At 38.8% G+C, this 21,506-nt stretch overlaps 1 protein-coding gene across 8 annotated transcripts in view; it reads left to right on the top strand.

The window, feature by feature from the left end:
- The first annotated feature begins 9,099 nt into the window (after positions 1 to 9,099).
- Art3 (ADP-ribosyltransferase 3) overlaps positions 9,100 to 21,506 on the top strand; it is a 73,715-nt gene continuing 61,308 nt past the window's right edge. For 4 of the 8 annotated variants that reach the window (XM_023707684.1, XM_023707683.1, XM_023707681.1 and 1 more), the window contains exons 1-3: positions 9,875 to 9,969; positions 10,390 to 10,467; positions 18,371 to 19,079. In XM_023707684.1, the coding sequence (XP_023563452.1) occupies positions 9,961 to 9,969; positions 10,390 to 10,467; positions 18,371 to 19,079 (796 nt within the window). In that variant the 5' untranslated portion in view covers positions 9,875 to 9,960. Of the gene's footprint in view, positions 9,232 to 9,873; positions 9,970 to 10,389; positions 10,468 to 18,370; positions 19,080 to 21,506 lie in introns of those variants that run through there. The other 4 variants (XM_023707680.1, XM_023707677.1, XM_023707678.1 and 1 more) reach the window with 3 other exon arrangements.

Below are 21,506 nucleotides of genomic sequence, written 5' to 3'. Positions count from 1 at the left end.
GAGGAGGAGGAGGAGGAGGAGGAGGAGGAGAAAAGAATTCTCTTGGAACTTGTCTTTTGCTTTTCCTAAATTCATCAAGATACTGCTTCATTCCTTTATTTCACTTACAAAAGAAAACTTTCCTGAAAGAATTTGTTGGCTAGCCAGGGCATGAGTGTCTTACTGGCAAGTGCAAGGTACTGAGTTCAATTCCTGGTACAAAAAGAAAAGAAAGAATACATTGGCTAACTTCAGTATTTTCCCATTTTTTCTTAGATCATTGTAACCAGGCATTGATCTTCACTTTTATCCCCTTGTTCACCTCTATTGTTCCATCAAAGTTGCTCTTTTCAAAGCTACTAGTGTACTCCACATTGCTAAATCCAGTGGTCAGTTCTTAGTTTCTATCCAACTTGATGTATCAGAAGCATTTGACACACTTGCTCTTTCTTTCTCTAGAAAAGATTTTCTTCTAGGACAATTGTTTCACACAGTCTTCCCTATTTCATTCAGTAACATTTCCTCCCTCCTGGTTATTCAAGCAAAAATTCTTATCCTTCTTTTGCTTGTAACCCATATCTAATCTGTCAGTCCATTATGGTCAAAACCTTCAAATATATCCTGAGTTTAAGTCTAAACATTTAAATAATAAATAGGTATTCATAAAAAATTCCCATTTACTTTTTTTGAGTTATAACATTCTTAAAAATATAAAACTTTTAGAGCCCTTAAATACTTTGTCTTATCATATCAAGAAATACTGTGCTTAATTCAATTTTCAGAAATAGAAATTTTGCTGTCATGCAGTGGCCTGCTTCCCTTACTCCGGTCCTTCTACCACAGTATTTCTGCCCTGGAGTCAGCTGACAATGGACTGAAGCCTCCACAGACTCTAAGAAAGCAGCTCACCAGATAAGATCCCGGAGCAAAGATACTGAAGAGACTAGATGTGAAGTGCACATCTTGGCCATGATGAGATGGCCTCTTTGTTTCTTCTTTTCTTTTCTTTTCTTTTTTTTTTTTTTTTCTTTTTTGAGATAGGGTCTCACAGTGCAGTTCAGGCTGGCCTTGAGTTCACTTTGTAGCCCAGGCTGGTCTCAGACTCACAGGATTTCAGGCATGTGCCATCACACCTAGCTCTTTTTCTTTTTTAAATAATCTAGAAACATTCACATTGTGAAAACTGAGAGTGTCCTGAATTATAAGCATGTCTGCCACTTAGTGGGTACCAAATATATGATATTTGAAGAAATGAGAGACCCAATAAAAGGATGAGTGAATGCAAGATGCTATCATTAAAAATAAAAATCTTTATGTTTCTGTAATCCCAGCTACTCAGGAGCCTGAAGCAGGCAAGCTAAGATGCAGGCCAAGCTGGGCAATTCGGACCCTGTCTCAAAATGAATTGATGACATGAAATTCTCGAGATGTAGCACAGTGCTCTGTGGGTTCAATCTCTAGTACCAGAAGGCAGAAAAGGAAAGAAGAGAGAGTGGGAAAGAGGTAGGGAGAGAGGAAAAAAAAAGAAAAAAAAAAAAAAAAAAAAGAAATCCTCTGTCTCTGAAAACCTGGGAACATGAGGTAGAAAGAAAGAATGATGTCCTATACTTTCACTTTCTTGGGAGGCACCAAAAAGGAAAATTTAAAAATTTATAGAATCTGTATAGTATAATTGAAGACACTCAACATGAGCTTGCAAATTTTTGTTTCTGGTACAAAAAAGGAATATAAATGTGTGTGCTGAGGCCCAAGACCCGATACAAGGGCCATTGGTGATTTTTGATTTTTGTTTTCAGAGGGGCTTTTCTCTGGTATTTTGTTTCTGGTAGTTTATGGACTTTGAAGCTGTCAATGTTTTTTCTGTTTTGCTGAGTCTTGTGCTTTGGAAATAAGATAATGAGGAAAGGCCAACCATCCCTTATTTCTTAACAGTAGCATTTAGTCATTATTCATGGACTGTAGTTGTATTAATCACACAGGGACATTAGGAAGAGGACTAGGATTAACCGCAAACTGGAAATTTAGTGGTTGTTACAACATACCTCTCAGACCAATGAGATAGCTCAGCAGACTAAGTGGCTACTTAGGCAAGTGCAGGGATTAAGGTTCGATCGCCAGCACCTTCAACACCAGTGCTGGGGAGGCTGAAAATAGGAGAATCACTATGAATCCAAGCTTCTCTCTCTCTCTCTCAATCTCTCTCTCTCTCTCTCTCTCTCTCTATATATATATATATATATATATATATATGTTACACCATCATCTTCCCTCATTTAGTGACATTTTGAATCTTACCATCAGCATCCAAAGGTCTCCAAATTGCAATTGGCCTGTTGAGGGACTCCTCAGACACCATAATTTTTAAAAACTTTTAAAATTTATGCATTTGGTACAGATGCAGCTCAGACTCATAGTGATTCTCCTGATCCTCCTGTCTTCAGCCTCCACAGCACTGGGATTACAAGTGTGCGCCACCCACCTAGTCTCCATGGCCAGCTCAGCACACCCGCATATGGGGCTAGGGATTAAAACCTGGTCCTTGCACTTGCCTAAACAGGTGCTTAGTCTGCTGAGATTTCTAGCCAGCCCTTCAGCCTCCATAATTGAGTGAGCCAATTCTCCAATAAATCTCCTGTCATATCAAATCCTTTTGATTTGACCTTTGTGGAGAATTCTGTTTCTTATCATCTCATACACCCACTTCACACTTTTTATAGTAACAACACCACTCCCACAAGCACATACATCCACTACGCTTACTGTTACCACCCTAACTAAACTTACCATAATCTCTAGTTATGTTATTATAATAAACTACAAAAAGTGATTTTTCTGGTCCTGAGTTCAATCTTTGATACAAAAAATGTTTATGTACCAAAAAGTAATTTTCCACTGTCAGTCCACAGATCATTGTTAGCATAACATTCAGAATTCTTCTTTTAAAAAGAATAACCCAGATAATGTCACACCTCTGCTCCAAACCTTGATCTTTGTTCACTTTCTCTTGGAATTACAAGCTAGCTCCACCACCTTGGTACTGGAGATTGAACTCAAGGTCTTCACACTTATCCTCAGCCCTTCTAACTTTTTCCTTTTGAGAAAAGGGCTCCCTAAATTGCCCAAGCTAGACTCAAACTTTTGATCCCTCTGCTTTACCTCCCACATAGCTGAAATTCCAGGCATGTATCACCACACCTGGCTAATGTTTTTATAGAGGCTATAAAGACTTAAATGATCCTCCCACCCCTGTTATCTCCCTGACCTTATTTCTTCCTGTTATTCCCTCTTCATAATCTTCTGTTCCAACCATTTGCCATTTTGCCACACTTGCTATTCCTCACACAAAATTAGACATTCTCTCGCCTCAAGACTTCAGTACCTTATACTCCCTCTGCTGGACTGTTCTTCCTCCTCAGTCCTCATGGCTAGCCTTCCTCATCTCCTTTGGCTCTGTCCTCAGATATTACCTTTTCAGTGAGTATCCTTAAGTTTTCAATTTAAGTTTTAAACTCCCTATGCACTTTCTCCTTTCTGCTGTCTTGAATATACCCTATACCATTTACTACTGTACATACTTTACTTATTTTACATATTGTTTGACTGCTTCTTCTACAGGAATATAAACTTAAGAGAGCAAAATGATCATTTTGTTCACTTACATACCTCTATAGTTAAAATAGTATCTGGTACATAATAAAGACCCAAGTATCTACTAAATGAATGCAAGAAATCAAAAATAAAAAATTAGCACAAAACAGAAATGGTCAAATTTGGATAAGGATATGCAAGGCCAAATTTGCTTTAAACATATCTAGTGTTTGTTGTATTCTTTTTGATAGATACAATTTTTTATGTGATATACAGACAAATATCATAGATTTTGAGAGACCAGAATCAGAACCCCCTATCTCATGTCCTGTAGGCCCCAAACCAGGCTGAAAATTAAAAGCAGGTCAGTGAGTCTGAGACCTCGAAGTATACCATACCCGTTTCCCTTTAATGTTGAAGGCCCTTTCCCTCCTCTGAAGTCCCTCCCTTCCTTTCTGCCTTCCTCCCTTCCTTCCCTCTTTCTGTCTGCCTGCAACAGATGACATTATTCCTGAGAGTTTGCTCTGCATACTTAATATATTTTTTGTGTCATACTTAATCTAAGATTGCTTTATCATTAAGGTGGAAGAAGATTAACTGTCTTATAGATGGTCTGAATGGTAGAAATGGATTTATTTTAGCAAATAAAAATTGGTTTGAAGTAGAAATACAAAATGCTATAGTGGCACTGACCAGATAGAAAATTCTCTCCCAGAAGCGGTTCTAATAAAGACTGTGAAAGGCCAGCCAAATAGCTCAGCGGATTAAAGCACCTGCAAGCAGGCTCAGGGGTGGGATTCAATCTCTGGGCCTGCCAAGCAGGCCCCGCCCCCGGGGCATGCTGAGATGGCAATTGAGACTGGGCATGGTGGGGCACACCTGTAATCCCAGCACTTGGGAGGCTGTAAATGGGAGAATCACTGCAAGTCCCATCTAGTAATGAGACCCTGAACACCCTGTAGACTCTTCCCTAAAAAAATAAAAAAAAAATAAAAAACTGAAAAAGCATTACCTAAAGAAAACACAAAATAAAATGAAAAAAATGTACAAACATATTCAATTTTTTCTTAGCAATCCTTTTTAAAAACAATAAAAATATATCTCAATACAAAGCCTACATTACGAGTAAAAAAATACCAGAAAAATAAAAAAGAAATAAAAAAAATTGTAAACAAAAATACTAGCACAAACAATACATATTCAGCAAATCAAACCTGGAGGAAAAAATATTTAGTTTGTGGAAGACCAGTACAAGTCAAAATAGAGAGAAAATGTTATAGCGTGGATCTAGATTCCCTCCAAGGCCTTGTACCCTGACAGGTAGAGATCTGGGGAGCAGGCTGGCACATGGGCATGTGATACTGGGATCAAGGGTGTGTGGACCTGGATTAGTGCATGAATTGCTTTAGCATAGTTCTGGGTATGGATGATGGGAAGGCCCACTCTGAGTTTGGATGACTCCAAAGCTTTGCTTCCAACCTGGATGGGATAAAAGGAAAAGGAGGCTCACTGCTCACTTTCTCTCCTGTCACTGGCTGTTCTCTTACATGCACCTCTACCATGCTACTCTGATCTGGAGCCAACCAACTATGCACTGAAACTTCTACAAACTATCAGCTAAAATAAAACTCTTCTCCTTTAACTTGTGGGTATTGGGTATTTTGTTCCAACAATGAGAAAAGTAAGACAGCAACTAAAGGCTTATTTTCTTTTCATTGCTTTTCTTTCTTTCTTTCTTTTTTAAAGAAGGAAAGGTTTATTTAGCTCACAGTTTGTGGAGGTTTTAGTTTATATTTGCTGGCTCCAAGGCAAAGGGCAGCAGTTCATGGCGGCAGAAAACAGTGAAGATCAGAGGAGGAGCTACAGTGTCCATCAAGCCTTTCTCTCTCCCTTCTGCATTGCTTTTATTTCTTAATTTTTAAGTTTATTTATTTATTTAGTTGGGTTTTTTGAGAAAGGGTCTCACTATGTAGTTCAGGCTGTCCTTGAACTCACTTTGTGGCCCACAATGGTCCAGAAATTGCAACAATCCTCCTCCTCAGCCTCTAAGGGCTGGCGTTATAGGCATGTACCACTATACCCAGCTACTAAAGCTTACTTTTAATATGGGTTGTCCTGTGGCTGGTGAGATAGCTCAGTGGTCTAAAGCACCTACTTAGGTGCTTAGGCAAGCCACGGTTCAATCCCCAGCACCACATGCCATGCCAGTCTCAACCCCAGGGCAGGTTAAGCTGGCCAATAATAATAATAATAATAATAATAATAATAATAATAATAGTTATCCTTATTCCAAATCATCCCACCTGATTACTGCTGAGCTGTTTTGAAGTTTTTGCTATGTCTGCCTCATAATCATGAGTATTATCTTTTCTTTAATAAATTGTGTCCTAGGGCTGGTGAGATGGCTCAGTGGTCTAAAGCACCTACTTAGAACAAGCTTAGCAAAGCAGAGGGACCGCGGTTCAATCCCCCAGCACCACATGCCAGCCAGTGCCGCCCCCTGGTGGGCTGAGCTGGCCACACACACACACATAAATTTAAAAAAATAAAAAATAAATAAATTGTGTCCTAAGGACCAACTCTTTAATTTTCTGCAGATAAATTCATGGTCCAACCAGGGGAACAGCACAACATACAAAAAATCATAAATTCAACCTGATGGCTATGCATAAAAATGACAACCTGTGTATTGTCACAAATGACAAATGTGGAGTAAGAAAGTACAAAGCAGACAACAATGTACAATCTCACTTAATGTTGGACAGTTAGGGGCTGGGGAGTGGCTCAGTAGAATAAGCGCTTCTCTGGCAAGCGCATGGGCCTGAGTTCAATCCCCAGTTCCACACAAAAAAAAAAAAAAAAAAGCAAGAACAAGTGCACATATTTCCAGAATGCTGTAAACCTTGAGGCAATAACCTTCCTTCCTGTTTGCTATCTACTTCAGTACTTGTGACTGGCTCAGCATTGGACTCAGCTTCATTGAAACAGCATGATGTGACAGGGATGGCCACTTCTCTTCTCCACCAGTGGCTTGTGGAACGTCCACTGAGCTTAGAAGTCAGAATTCATAGTGGCAATGCAGAAAGAACTGGGCAAAATTTCCATGATGCATTTTGTTTTTTAACAATCTTTTTTTTAATGTTTATTTATTTGGTGCAGGGTCTTGCTATGGATGCATAGTGAATGATCCTCCTGTCTCAGCCTCCCCAGCACTGGGATTATGGGTGTGTGCCACCACTCCTGGAGTTCTGGGGTCAGCACTGCATGCAGTACTGGGAATCAAACCCAGGTCCTTGTGCTTGCCAGGCAGGCGCTTAGACCACCAATCTGTTTCCCCAGTCTCCACAATGCATTTTGTAACACTGGCTATACTTCAAGATAATTTTAATGTTGAAATAATATGTATATATATGAAGACAATTATACATAAATATTTAACTCAGTGAATTGTCACAAACTAAACAATTCAAAAGTATAATCAGCATCAGAACAAAGAAACAAAACATAGCTAGCCTCTCAGATGCATCCCTTCACCCCTTCCATTTACTATCTACCACCTTGGGTTACCACTATTGATTTTTAATGACTTAAATGTGTTTTGCCTCATTTTTATACTCTACATAAGTTGTGTAGTACATGTTTATGTCACTTGTTCAAAAGTTTGTGAGAATGGGCCAGCAAGATAGCTCAGTGGACTAAGCACCTGCTTAGGCAAGTGTAGCAACTGGGGTTTGATCCCTGGGACCACATGCTGCACTGGCCCTGGCCCTGGACACACTGAGCTGGCCACTGAGACCAGGCATGGTGGCGCATCTGGGTAACCCCAGTGCTAGAGAAGCTGAAAACAAGAAAGATCACTACAATTTTGAGCTGCATAGTGAGACCCTGTACCAATTACCTTAAAAAAAATGTGAGATTTAGCCACATTGTTAGATTTTATTCGTTTTCAATAGTATATAAAATTTCAAGCTCCAGGGATATAGCTCAGTAGCATAAGTGCCTGCCTGGCAAATGCAAGGTCCTGAGTTCTATCCTTGGTACCACAAAAAATAAAAAAATAAATAAGATAAAATGTTTGGGGTCCAGGGAGATAGCTCAGTAGAATAAGCACCTGCCTGGCAAGTGCAGGGTCCTAAGTTCAATTCCCAGTACCACAAAAAATAAAATAAAAAATTCATGTGTCAGAGTATTTCATATATTCTATTGATGGGCATTTGAATAGCTTCCTATTTGTGGCTATTGTTAAGGAGTGCTACTATAAACATTCTGTTCATATATTTTGATGTAAGTATGCATGAATTTCCCAGAATATATCAAAGTTTTTATTTATTTATTTGTTTGTTTATTTTGGTGGAACCAGGGATTGAGTTTAGGCCCTTGCACTTGCCAGGGAAGTGCTTATTCTACTGAGCCATCTCCCTGGCCCCAGTTTTTAAATCTACAATCAGTGAAATTTTTAAGTGTACTTCAGCATTGCCAATATATTTACCAATATGCTGCTATCATATTTACCATTGTAATATATTCAAATGAGAGCTATAGTTGCAGGAACTACAAGCTCCTTCCTTCCGTAATGTTCTCACTGGACTTTGCTTGTATTCAAGGGTTATTTTGCTCCCAGGGTTCTTAGTCATAAATGTGTTGTCTATAGATTGTGAATATATTTTAGTGAATGTGAAAAATTAAAAATTTTAAATAAAATCATACCCAGGATGCCTACCAAGACCAAGCTATTATGACCAGCTGACCCAATAACAGAATGCTTCTTCCTTTGTGTAACCCCTGTCTGCTGTCTGTATAACTGATAGCCTTGCAATGTAACTTAAAATGTAACAGGACATTTCTTCCTCTGTATAGCCCATGCTCAGTATAACTGATGGCCTTATGATATAACCTGAAATGTAACCTTAGCAACCCAAAATGTCACCCAACCCTCCAATCATAATGCGCCAAATCTGCTTTTATACCACCCCTCACTTTCCAAAAGTGAAAAGCTCCAAACTTGCTTAGCGGGGCTCTGACTCTGAAGAAACCCTAGTCTGAAGCCCACTTTATAATACACTACCTCCTAAATTTTAATGCTGTTTCCCCGTGTTTGGTTGGTTTTCTGCAACATTAGTGTTTTGTTTTGCTTGTTTGTGTATCCTAGCACCTAGCTCAGTGTCTGAAAGATGGTAGCTAGTTGGATGAAAGGTGGCAGCCATTATTACCATTACCAGTGATTAACAAAGTGAGTTATCTTAGTTATATGAATTATCCACACAGAGTAAAATCCATGCTTGAATCTGACATCTCAGTGCAGAGGGTTAGGAATGGGAAGTAATTTCTTTCTGCGAGAACTCCAGAACTGTGGGCTCAGTACTGAATATGCTACCTGACTAGAGGGAATTGATGTGGCTTTATAGGCCTCTTGAAGATTTAAAGTGTTAACAGCAATGACTCCAAGGCATAGTGTGGAGACCAGATATAAATAGCAGAACACAAGTGCAATAATAGACCTTGCCAAGCCACTGCTGGGAATGTTTATAAAAAGAAAAGCATTCCCTTCTCAGCTCTCACTGTCAACAACATCCCATCCTGAGGACACGGTCAACACAACTGAGAGTGGGGAATCAATTTGAGATCTAGCATCACTTAAACTACCATCAAAGGCACAAAAGGCAGGTAACCATTTTAAATTCTTTGCCCTCATACTACAGAAGTGAAGAAGAATTGTCAGGAAAACCCTGAACCAGAGCTCTTTTGGCACATAACTGCCTTTTGACAGGTATCTACTAAATGTTATATCCCAAACACTTTTTTTGAAAAGAGAGGTCTAACACAGAAATTACACTTTAGTGCTATATTTTTTAGTACTATATTTTAATAATTTTAAAGAAACTAGTTCTAAAGGTAGGAACATAGATCCTATTTTATAAAAGACAAGAGTGTTTCCCTTTCACTATACTGTTCATTCCCATTTTCAGAATCCCGAATTTGGGGATTGGTAAGGTAAAATAAAAATTTCACTTTATTTCTAATAATGTCAACTTTGTTAATATGTAGAACAAACCAGAGGCAGGTTTGCAATCCTTAATTGAACTGGACAGTTTTAGATTTTATGTTACCCTACTGCTTATCCTTTCAGCATCACTAGTACTGGGATTAATATTGGACATTCAGCTGATGGAGTTATATAATCTCGTCAGAAATGCTGCCTACCCAGGTCCCTCTTATTTTCACTCCCATTTTCAGAAATTATGGAAACCCCTTATTTGCCTTTAGGCTTTTCCTGATTGTGACTATATGGAGGAAGGAAGCCATCTCTGGTAATCTGCTTTGTGCTGCTACCAGTCTCATAATTTCTTCCCTCCATCCAAATTGGCAGAACTCAGTTTGCAAGAAAGTAGAATAATGCAAGATGTATGTGTACATGTTCCTAGAGAACTCTTAGCAACTAGGATCTAGGGGACTATTTGAGGCTGTGGTGTTTTCATTTGATTGTGTTATTTCTTCGGATAGATAGGAAAGAGAGACGGGGAAAACTATGTGTGCTAGTGACAGTAGTAGGAGATACATGTCTGAAGGAAAATAAAAATGGACAGATCTAATTTTGAGCAAAGCACTGAAGTTCTCTTTTTGTTTCATCTTTAGAGTGAAGGTGTTAGACCACTGATAAAAACATAATGGCTCTTACAGTCATTAGGAATTTATCAGTAATCACTTTCTCACCATGTCAGCATCCACTCTTACCCAGAATGAATGTATGTAGTTGTCCTGCTCTTATTCCCCTAAACTTCTCTTTTAAGTCTACTGAATATAATTTGTTCATCTTAATTTTAGAAGAGAAAAATGAAGACAGGATATTTTGAAGTGGTCATCATGCTCCTGTTAGTCGTGACTGTAACGAACATCTTACAGGTAATGTTGAAAATGGGAAGCGTGAGGGGATTAGAATGGAAATTCTTGCTGTACCATTGCCTGGAGCATCTACGCAGACATAAGAGAAAGTAGGATAGGTAAATGAATTTATTACAAATAGTGTTGTGGGGTTTTTTTGGTTTTTTATTTTTTTAAACTTAACACATGCTAAATATAGAAAGTTGAAAAGTTAAGGACAGTAATAAAACTCATCTATAATCTCTTTACTCAGAGGGAAAGATTCTTAAGGTGCTGGTATATTAAGCCTGGCTTTTATCTCTATGAATATATGATTCACAAAACATAGATTCATACTATATACATACCATTTTTTACTTTGGTTTTTAATACTGTTTCGTATGTCTCTCCATGTCAGTAAATGCTATGTATTCTTATCCAAATAAGATAATATCGCATTGGTTTTTTTTTTTTTTTTTTTTTTTTTTTCTGGAGCCGGGGATTGAACTCAGACCCTTGCGCTTGCCAGGGAAGCGCTTATTCCACTGAGCCATCTCCCCGGCCCCTGCATTGGTTTTTATTAAATTATACAGTGATTATTTTCTCACACTGTTTTTTCCTGGTAGAAATTTTATGATTTTATTTTCAGTTAAATCAACAAACATTCAGTAATACTTTTATGTGAAATATAAAGCAGATGTCTTACTTTTTTTTCTTGTTAGCTGTTACATTGCTACTGAATATTTTTACACTAACTTTTTTTTATGTATTTAGTTCAGGGTCTACAGGGTCTTACTACACAGATCAGACGCATAGTGATCTTCCCGTTTTCAGCCTCCTCAAGCACTGGGATTATAAGCGCACACCATCATGCCCAGTCTCAATCACCTCTCAGCATGCCCCAGGGACAGAGCCGGCACAGCACTCAGGGGACCGAAACTGCATCGCCTAAGCAAGCACTTTAGTCCACTGAGCTATCTGGCCAGCCCTTTATTTTTACACTAATTTTGAATGTTTTTGTTAAAATATCTTAAATAATAAAAGTTTGGATTTTTTTTTCCCAGTACTAAGGATCGAAGCCAGGATGCACTCAGCTATATCCTCAGCCCTTTTTGCAATTTAATTTTGTAAATAATTAAAATTGTGAGAGGAACTCACTAAGTTACCCAGGCTCGCCTCAAACTTTCCATCCTGCTGTCTTAACCTCCATATAGGTGTGTACCACCATGCCTGGTTCCATGTTCTAACATTTAATACTTTGCTCCGTTGTCTAGAGAATCTTTATATATGCTGTTGCCTATACCTTTTTGGTTTTTAAATTATGCTGTAACTCACACACCATAAAAACTCACAGGCTTAGGGCTGGGGAGATAGTTTGGTGACATAAGCACCTGCCTGGCAAGTGCAAGGTCCTGAGTTTGACCTCAAGTACCACATGCTGTGCCAGCCCTGGAATCCCAGGCATTGTGGTACATGCCTATAATCCCAGTACTAGGGAGGCTGAGACAGGAGGATCACTATGAGTCTGAGCTGCATAACAAGGCCCTGTATCAAAAGAAAAATGTAGTGTCTGTCTGTCTGTCTGTCTGTCTGTCTCTCTCTCTCTCTCTCTCTCTCTCTTTCTCTCTCAATCTCTCTCTTGTGACCAGCTCAGCCCCGCCAGGCACCTAAGACCACTGAGCTATCTCGCTGGGCCTGTTTCAGTTCTCTTTGGTATATACCTAGAGTAGAACTGCAGGGCTGGATAGTAACTTATGCTTAACTTATCTAGGTACTGCCAATTGTTTTTCCACAGTGGCTGCACCAGAAGACAGTCCTTCCTGAAGTGTAATAGGTTTCTACTTTCTCTGCATCCTTATGTTGTTTTCCTTTTGTGCTTTCCATCATAGCCATCCTAGGAAGTGTGAAATAGTGTTTTGCTGTAATTTTAATTTGTACTTTCAATTTTCTTTTGCAACATAATTCTAATATTTGTGCTACTACTTTTCTGTTATTTATTTAATAAATTTCTCTTATTGAGAAATTAAAAACATATTTTCACATATGTGTAATAATTTTTTGGTAATTGAATTTTATTAGTGTAAGTTTTCATTTCTGTGGATAAGTCAGAGGGAGAAATTATAGTCAGGTTATTCATCTAGCCTTTTGTTTGTACCTAGTTCTTATTATCCATTCAACTTGTCTGAATGGCGGTGATATTTATGAACTCTGTCACAGCTCAAAATATGCACTGTACAGAACACACAATCAGTTGTGGAGTGTCTGGCCAAAAACTCTTGGTGTCTAAAATTGGACAAGTGGAGACTAGCTACAGACCTTGGAAAAAGACAAGAACATACTGGATCAACTCTGATATGATGTGAGGAATGTGGGAGGTGGTTTCAGGGCTTGGTATCTTATGTTGGAGTCTTGAAGATAAGTCAAGCATTGGTGTCCAAGCTGAACTCTGGTACATTCTGTGCTGCAGAGGAAAGAGCATTTCTCGACTATGAGACAGCAGTGATTTGATCTCCTGAAGCTCAGATTCCCAAACTGACCTACAAACCCAGGAGTCCAGAGTTCTCAGTAACTTTCCCAGCAGAATACCCTGTGGCTAATAATCAAGACAATTTCAGATACTGTCCAGTTACCTCATTTGTAAAATGGTATTAATGATTGTTGGCCTTTGATAAGGGCTTTTATGAATACAAAATTATTCTTTTAAAAAGTGATACATAAATGTCAGTGGTCTCATCAGTGGGAGCACTCTCATTCTTTAGAATAGAACATTTTGGTGAGGAGAACAGGACTGAACCAGACTGCCTGTTTCAATTGCCATTAAGTCTCAATCTGTCTGTATTTCAGTTTCCTTATTTTTTAAAAAAAGGTGTGGATGAAACTAGGCATGCTGGGATATATACAACATTATAGCAAGACAATCATTCTGTGGCATACTTAAATTTTCATTTTGATATAACATTTAGTCATCTCAAATACATTAGAAATTTTCATCTAATTAATTGTCCTTAAATGTGATATACATCACAAGTTTTTTATTAAAAGTAGAGATCTGAATCTGAGGGAAAGTCTTATCTCAATAAGTAATGTTTGTTTTACATTTTAGATGTACACTGGAATCATGAATACACTTAATATACTATGAAAAGAAATTTTAAGTAATCTTTAAAAGATTAATAATTTAATCTTTAAAAGATTAATAATATCCCCATTATTGTAAATCTTAAGAAATAATGATTTTTTAAAAAAGCAAACTGTTTATCATTAGGATGGAAAGTCTTTTAATTTAACCACCTTCAGGGGAAAATACAAAAACTTTTCTTTTAGTTTCAGTTGTAATGGAGAAAGAGAGAAGCAGTCTATTTCCTGCTTTTCTGCTAAACTCTGTTCCTGGGGAATGGCCCTTGCAGTTCTCTAGGTGGGCAACCCAACCTTTGTACCTGCAGGCCATGCACACTTGCATTTGAAAAGCCCTTTAAAATGGTTTTCCTTTAATTAATTTTTATTTTTAACCCAATATTTCTTTTTTAAAAAGTTATTTTAAGTTTTTTTTGTCAAAGAAAGAATGACCAATTGAGTGATACGAGAGTCTGGAGTGATTTTAAAGTGTTTTGAGTAGATTGAAATATAACTTCGAGTTCCCTGTATAGTCAGAATTGATGACACCAAGCAAAACACAGAGACCTCTTCGTATTGAGGCTGTGCCTCCCGTTGCTGCCTTTTACTTTATGGCTGCAGGGCTGGGAGAGCTGCTGGCAGCAGCTTCATTTTCTTAGTGCCCGGAATGGGTTTTCTTGGGCCCACATCCTCTCCCCTCCCAAAGCTTCACAGAGGCCAAGGCTACAGGGCCATCTGCATGCACTGAGTCACTGTGTGTGTCAGCTGTCGCTCTGGCTCTGACAGCTGAATGCTTCGTTTTTGCCTAGACTGGCACTATCTTGAGCCTAACAGATTTTCTTTAAAAAAAAAAAAAAAAAAAAAATTCCCATTAGTACCTGGAATGGGTACTAATTTATTAAATAGGATCTCTCCATTGCCTGATGTAATTAAAATGGAATCAAATTCATAATTATACATGTCTTGTATATGTACACAAAATGATGTTTTTTTTGAGTTGCATATGTATTTTCTTTAATTTGATTTTAAAGAGTAAAAACAAAACAAAGACAGAAACAGCAACATACAATACATATCATACAGAATTTCAAAACAAGAATAGAAAATTAACAATGGTTATTATATTATGTTTTTATTTTCAAATCTGTCACTCAGGGCTGGTGAGATGGCTCAGTGGTCTAAAGCACCTACTTAGAACAAGCTTAGCAAAGCAGAGGGACCGCGGTTCAATCCCCCAGCACCACATGCCAGCCAGCCCCGCCCCCTGGTGGGCTGAGCTGGCCACACACACACACACACACACACACACACATAAATAAATAAATAATTAAAAAAAAAATCCGTCACTCAGATTACCAGATACAGGTATGCAAGATTGGTCAAATAATTAAACATTAATGCTTGCTTTCAATCTTCTTGTCCTTTTTATTTTTCAATTTATTTTAAAGAGGGTATAATAATAATTGATAAGACATTAGAAATGGTATACTTTTAGAAGAACAAGATCAAAAGTATTCAATCATGTTTTTTTGTATTGCACATTGCTGTCTTCAATGTAGCTGCTCAGATTACAGATATTAGCATATGGAGTTATTCAAAGTGAAAATTTTAAACATTAACTGCTACTTTCAAAAAACTGATGGAAATTAGTACTGCAATCATCTCAGCTGTCCCGTATATATACTTGCATGTTTTTTTCCTTCCATCCTATCTTTTCTCTTTTCCTTCTTTCATCTTCATTGTTTATTCCTTATGTTCAGTTTCTTTCTATTTTACTGTATCTATTATTCCTTTCAGATTTTATTTCTTCTTTCAGGTTGTTAGACTAGAGAGACAAGATGATATTTACACATGTGAGCCTGATGTATCTCACTTATGAGTATAGCCTCTAGTTGCTTCCATTTACCTATAAAGGCCTTGAGTTTGTCTTTCTTTTTTTAAAGTTTGTCTGTCTTTATAGCTGACTAATACTTCATTGAATAGAAATATCACAACTTGGGCTGGGGAGATAGCTCAGCAGTTTAAGTGCCAGCCTTGCAAGCACAAGAACCCGGGTTCAGTCTCTGGAACCCCAGGCATGGCGAGACTGCCACCAAAACTGGAAATAAATGAATAAGTAAAGGATTTTTTTAAAAAATGTATTTGATTGTTACAGGGTCTCACTACGCAGCTTGGACTCATGGTGATCCTCCCTTTTTCAGCCTCACCAGTACTGGGATTATAGGCATGCACCTCTATGCCTGGACTCTGGCTGGCTCAGCCCGCCCTGGGGGCGGGGCTGGCGCAACATGTGGTGCCTGAGATCAAACCGAGGTCCCTATGCTTGCCTAAGTTAGCCTAACCAGGCACTTTAGTCCTTGGAACTATCTCGCCAGCCCCAAGTAAAGGATTTTTTAAAATATCTTATTTTTTATCTATTCCTTAGATGATGGGTATTTTGCTTATTTATTTGGTACAGGGTCTCGTTTGGACTCATAGTGATTCTCCTATCTCAGCCTCCCCAGTGCTAGGATTACAGGCGTGCACCACCACACCTGGTTTCAGTGGCCAGCATAGCATGCAGTACTGGAAATCAACTCGAGTTCTTGCACTTGCCAGACAGGTTCTTAGACCACTGAACTATCTCTCAAGCCATGATGGGCATTTTGGTTGCTTCCACGATTTGTTGAGCCTAACAAATTTTGTTTGCCAGCAATTTGCATAGCCAATACCAAGACCATAATAAGCCATAGTCATGACCCTCCTACTTAGCACCAGATTTAGAGAACTATTGTTGGTGTACACACCAACCTCTGTGGCTGGATGAGGCAAACAGATGTGTAGGCAGCTGGAAAAATTCCAGCTGGGTCTATCTAGGACATGAGCATAAGTCCCTCCTTGAGACCAGTTTGTGCCCTTCCCCCCAGCTGCACTACTACATTACTTGGAACCAACTGCTCACAATTTAAAAAAACCTCTTTGTCTCAGCTATCTTCTCTTGTTGCTAGGACAAATACCCGACACTCAAAATTAGGGAAGGAAAGGTTTATTTAGCTCACAGTCAGTGGAGATTTCAATCCATACTCAGCTGGCTCTAAGACAGAGTGGCATATGGTGGCACAGAGCAGCCATTCATGGCAGCAACAAAGAGCAAGAGCAAAGGGAGTGGCAGCAGCTCAGGCAGCTACCAGCTAGCCTCTCTCCCCTCCTTACATTGTAATGCAAATTATATGCCCCAGGGAAGATACAGAATCCACACCCACAATAATAACAAACTCTAGAAGTCTCCCCATGACTGCATGAGGCTTTTGTGTAAGGCCTATACACAAACCATAACAGTCTCCTATTTTTATCTAACTGAGCAAAACTAGAGGATTTAAACTCCATCTGCTGTACCTTTTCTACCCTTCTTGTCCCCTTTGGGACTTGGTATTAAAACAGTACTCCAAAGGGTCTACTCCAAATAGCTCAGTGGACTGAGCGCCTGCTTAGGCAGCTCAGCAGACCAAGTGTTTGCTTAGGCAAGCTAAGAGACAGGGTTTTGATCCCCAGCACCATGTGCCTTCAGGAAACTGAAAACAGGAGGATCACTGTGAGTCCAAGCTGCATAGTGAGACCCTGTACCAAACACATAAAAAAAAAAAAGTACTCCACACTAAGTACTTTACAGTAGTCTAAGAAAGTAGCACAAATATGGGAACTAAGAAAACAACAGACATTTTTATAAATGCCTATAGACATCTGTGGTTCTTCATATGCTCTCTATCCCATTTTTAACTCAATCTAACTTTCTCCATGTTGGCTTTTCTCAAACCTGTTTCTCTCTCTCTTCCTCCCTGCCCCCATATATATAGTCAGTAGACTTCCATGACTTTTTCACCTGATAATTGTCAATATAACACTCCAGTGCTTTTTTTTTTTTTTTTTTTTTTTTTTGGTGGTGGTACCAGGGATCAAACTCAGGACCTTGTGTTTGCCAGGCAGGTGCTTACACCACTGAGCTATATCCCTGACCCCTACAGTGCTAAATACTGATCTATCCATCCATTTCCCCATCCTGTTGCCAGCAAAATTTTGGGGAACGTTCTCCTACCTATCAATATCTCTTTAGTAGGGTCCCTGTTGCAGGCGTCAAATGTAGGGATCTGTTAGTCTCTTGGTAGTTCCCAGGAGAAAAGGCAAAGGGCAGTGTGAGCCTTTATTTATACCTTTACAGTGTTGGAAGACACAAGGTTGCCTGGTGACTAATAGCCCTCAATGTCCAGGCAGGATGTTTTTCTCAAAACTGAGGTAGCTTGACTGCTTTAGGCAATGAGGCCTCATTCTGCCCTCCTGCATAGGATCAGTTTCAGCTTCAGCAGCTCCCAGCACGTGATCACCTGTTTATACTTTGGGCTGACAGTACCAATAATTCCTATCCATGCCATATGCATAAGGAATGGGAAATGCTTAAAAGAGAAAGGGTAACATTTGTCATTATCTCTCTCTTGTGTACAGTGTATAACACATGGTTATTTCAGGTTCTTCCAACAGTCTTGAGGGTTTAAAGAAACCTAGGTAAGGATATTTTTCAAAACCAGGTCACCCCGTTCTTCAATTTTCTGTGTACCATAGTGTTCAAATAAATGAATTAGAGGCATATTCTGCCTGTACCTCTCGTTAACTGACATTTACTCTTTCATCTAAATGTCATAGATGAGAGAAGTTATCAATAGTAATGTGGTAGACTTTATACATAAAAATTCTTCAGCAGGAATAGTAAACTAAGGAAAATGGTAGATAATAAACATCTTATTCCAGAAAAATAAACATCTTATTTCAAGAATATTAATTTCCTTTTCCTTCATTTCAGATGAAGGCTGAAATATTAGACATGGCAGATAATGTATTTGATGATGAATACCTGAAATGTACTGACAGAATGGAAATGAAATATGTTCCCCAACTGCTCAAGCAGGAGAAGGCTAGCCATCAGCTCTTGGAGACTGTGTGGGAAAATGCAAAAGCCAAATGGGAAGCCCGGAAAACTCAGCTATTTCTTCCTACAAGCTTTAAGGATAACCATGGAATAGCCCTAATGGCATATATTTCTGAAGCTCAGGAGCAAACGCTCTTTTACCACCTGTTCACAGAAGCTGTGCAATTGGCTGGCCAATCACGGAAAGATTATATCTATGGCTTCCAGTTCAAAGCTTTTCATTTTTACCTTACGAGAGCTCTGCAGCTGCTGAGAAGACCTTGTGAAGACAGTTACAAAAATGTGGTATATAGAGCAAGCCAGGATATTTCATTTACATTTGGAGGGCAAAACCAAGCCAGGCTTGGCAATTTCACATTGGCGTATGCCAAACCTGAAGTAGCTAATGACCAACACATTACATTGACTATCTACACATGCTTTGGAGTTGCTGTTGAAAATTTTTTTGGTAAAGAAAATGAAAGAATCATTTTAATACCCCTGAGTGAAGTTTTTCAAGTGTCGCAGGATGAGGCCGGCAACAGCCTAACCCTTCACAGCACAAACAAGACTTGCAGCCATTACGAGTGTGCATTTCTAGGTGGTAAGTATCTCACTTCTGCTCTGCTCAGTCCTGTCTGGTGGAAAGGAGTGAGATTCTGAGGCAGAGGTGGAGGTCAGGTAAGGGAAATGAGAGGTGCTTGCGAGGAGACTAGACTGACAGTTTCCAGTCTAGCTGCTTCCAAACTATTTATAATTTACTTTTATCAAAATAGTGAATTTAGGCCAGATGTGGTAGTTCATATCTGTAATTCTAGCACTTGGGAGGATGAAACAGGAGGACTGTGAGTTTGAGGCCATCTTGGGCTACAAAATAAGTTCAAGGCCAGCCTAAATTGCATAGTGAAACCCTGTCTGAAAAAGACAAAAACAAAAGCAAAAAAGCTCACAAATTTATTGTGCTACTAAAAATTAAAAAATGAAATAGTACTATAAGGCAATATTCTTTCCCAAAAGCATTTTTGTCCCACAGTCATTTGTCAGTGGTCAGAAATATTTTTCATTCTGGGGGGTGAGAATGGAGTATAGGACAGCCTCCCACAACGAAGAATTAGCTGACCCAAAATGTCAGTGGAGCTACTACTGAAAGCCCTGTGATTGGGTTTACTATGAGAAACAGCAGTCCCTTGCCCCACTGGCTCCAGTTTGCAGTTCTTGGTGGTACCTGTTTTAGCTCTTTTTCTCAAGTAGTTACTGTTACATTTCTAAGTAGCAAGATTCAACATTTTTTGACTTAAAAAATGAAAACAGGTATTTAGCTCTCAAATACCTTGCATTAGTTAGGAATTCTTTGTCACTTTTGGCTTTGAAACAAACTTGGCTGATAAGTTATCATTAAATAAATCTAGAGGTAGGGCTGTCATGTGCAGTCATTTGTCTAAGTCATAACTTAGACTCTTTTCTACTATTCTTAGAATGTTATTAGATTCTTATCTGGAGTATATCTGCTACAGTTCTAGGTGTAAATCCCTGTTCAAGATGGAAAGGAAGGAAGACAACCAAAGTAATCTATTTAATGAAGAAAGTAAAAACTTTTCCAAAGCCTTTAATAGTTGTTTTATCCTAAATCATTGACTGGAACAGTTTCTTGATCATCCACGCTGACAAGAAAAGCTAGGAAAAGGTTAATCAGCCTCTTTAGTCTGTAATGTAGGGAGACAAAGGAGAAGGAAACTAGAACTGGCTGTTAGGTTAGTGACAACCACCACTCTCCTCTCCAGGGTATAGATTTCCTCATTCTCCACCTCCTAGTAAAGATCAGTCATAGCTGAATCAAAGCACTATTTTTCTCTGCTGAAGTACCTGTATGTCCTTAAGGTGGTTTAATGATTTTGCCTTATTTGTTTAAATTTTATATCAATCAGTAATTCACCTGACAGTAATTCCTTTGACAGAAATAGAGATGTCTTAGGGTTTTTTTAAAATCAGAATTCGAACTCAAGACCTTGTGCTCACCAGGCAGGTGCTGTACTACTGAGCTATATCCCCAGCTCCTAGAAATTTCTTAATACATCAAGATATATCAAATCATCTCTTGTTTCCTCTTCTCTTTTTTTCCTGCTACATACCTTCTGGACTCCTCCATCATCCAGCCCTGTAATATGCTCTTTAGGCTTGCTGAATGGCCTCAAGTCTCTTTTTACCACTTGGTGGTGCTGCTTCTCCCCAGGAAGAGATCCCTTATTTCTTGGATTTCCATCTTTTCATGAATGACTCATCTGATGGGATGGGTCTGGGAAATCTATAGAAGTTTCTGAAGAAATTGAGGCAAATTTTCTAAGACTTTGTGTGTCTGACATGTCCATCTTTAAACTCAAATAATAGTTTTTGCACATTTGATCTCTGTTTTAGAATTTGTATGTCTTTGGAATTTTGATGATGTTCTTCCAGTGATTTCTATGCTCTAGAGCTACTGTTGAAAAGTGTGGAGCCATTCTAGTTATTAACACTTTGAATGAGACCTATTGTTTTATTTTGTGTGGTAGAGATTGAACTAGGGCCTCACATAGGCAAGCATTCTGCCAGTGCTCCTGAGACTTTTTGTGGTGTATGTATTTTGTTATTATTATTGTTAAATCCGGAAGGTTTAGGGTGTTTTCTTTATTACTAAATGTCTCAGTTTCTCTTCTCTTGCTGCTGAGACAAAAATACCTGACACTCAAAATTAAGGAAGGCAAGGTTTATTTAGCTCACTGTTTGTGGAGATTTCAGTCCATACTTATCTGGCTGCATGGCAGAGTGGCAACACTTCATGGCAGTGGAGAACAGCAAAGAGCAAAAGGGAGGAGTACTGGTAACAGAGAGCAAGTCTGTCTCCTTTATGTTGCATGCAGTCTATCTGCCAGCAGGCTGTGTGTAGCACTCACACCTATGAACCCAGCAGCACTCACACCCATAATCCCAGCAGCACTCATGCCCATAATCCCAGCAGCACTCATACTCATAATCCCAGCAGCACTCACACCCATAA

The sequence above is a fragment of the Octodon degus genome, unplaced genomic scaffold, assembly GCF_000260255.1.
Source record: "Octodon degus isolate 3935 unplaced genomic scaffold, OctDeg1.0 scaffold00305, whole genome shotgun sequence".
In the NCBI taxonomy this organism is placed as follows: Eukaryota; Metazoa; Chordata; class Mammalia; order Rodentia; family Octodontidae; genus Octodon; species Octodon degus.
The sequence above is the reverse complement of the archived record's forward strand: the minus strand, read 5'-3'. Positions and strand labels throughout refer to the sequence as shown.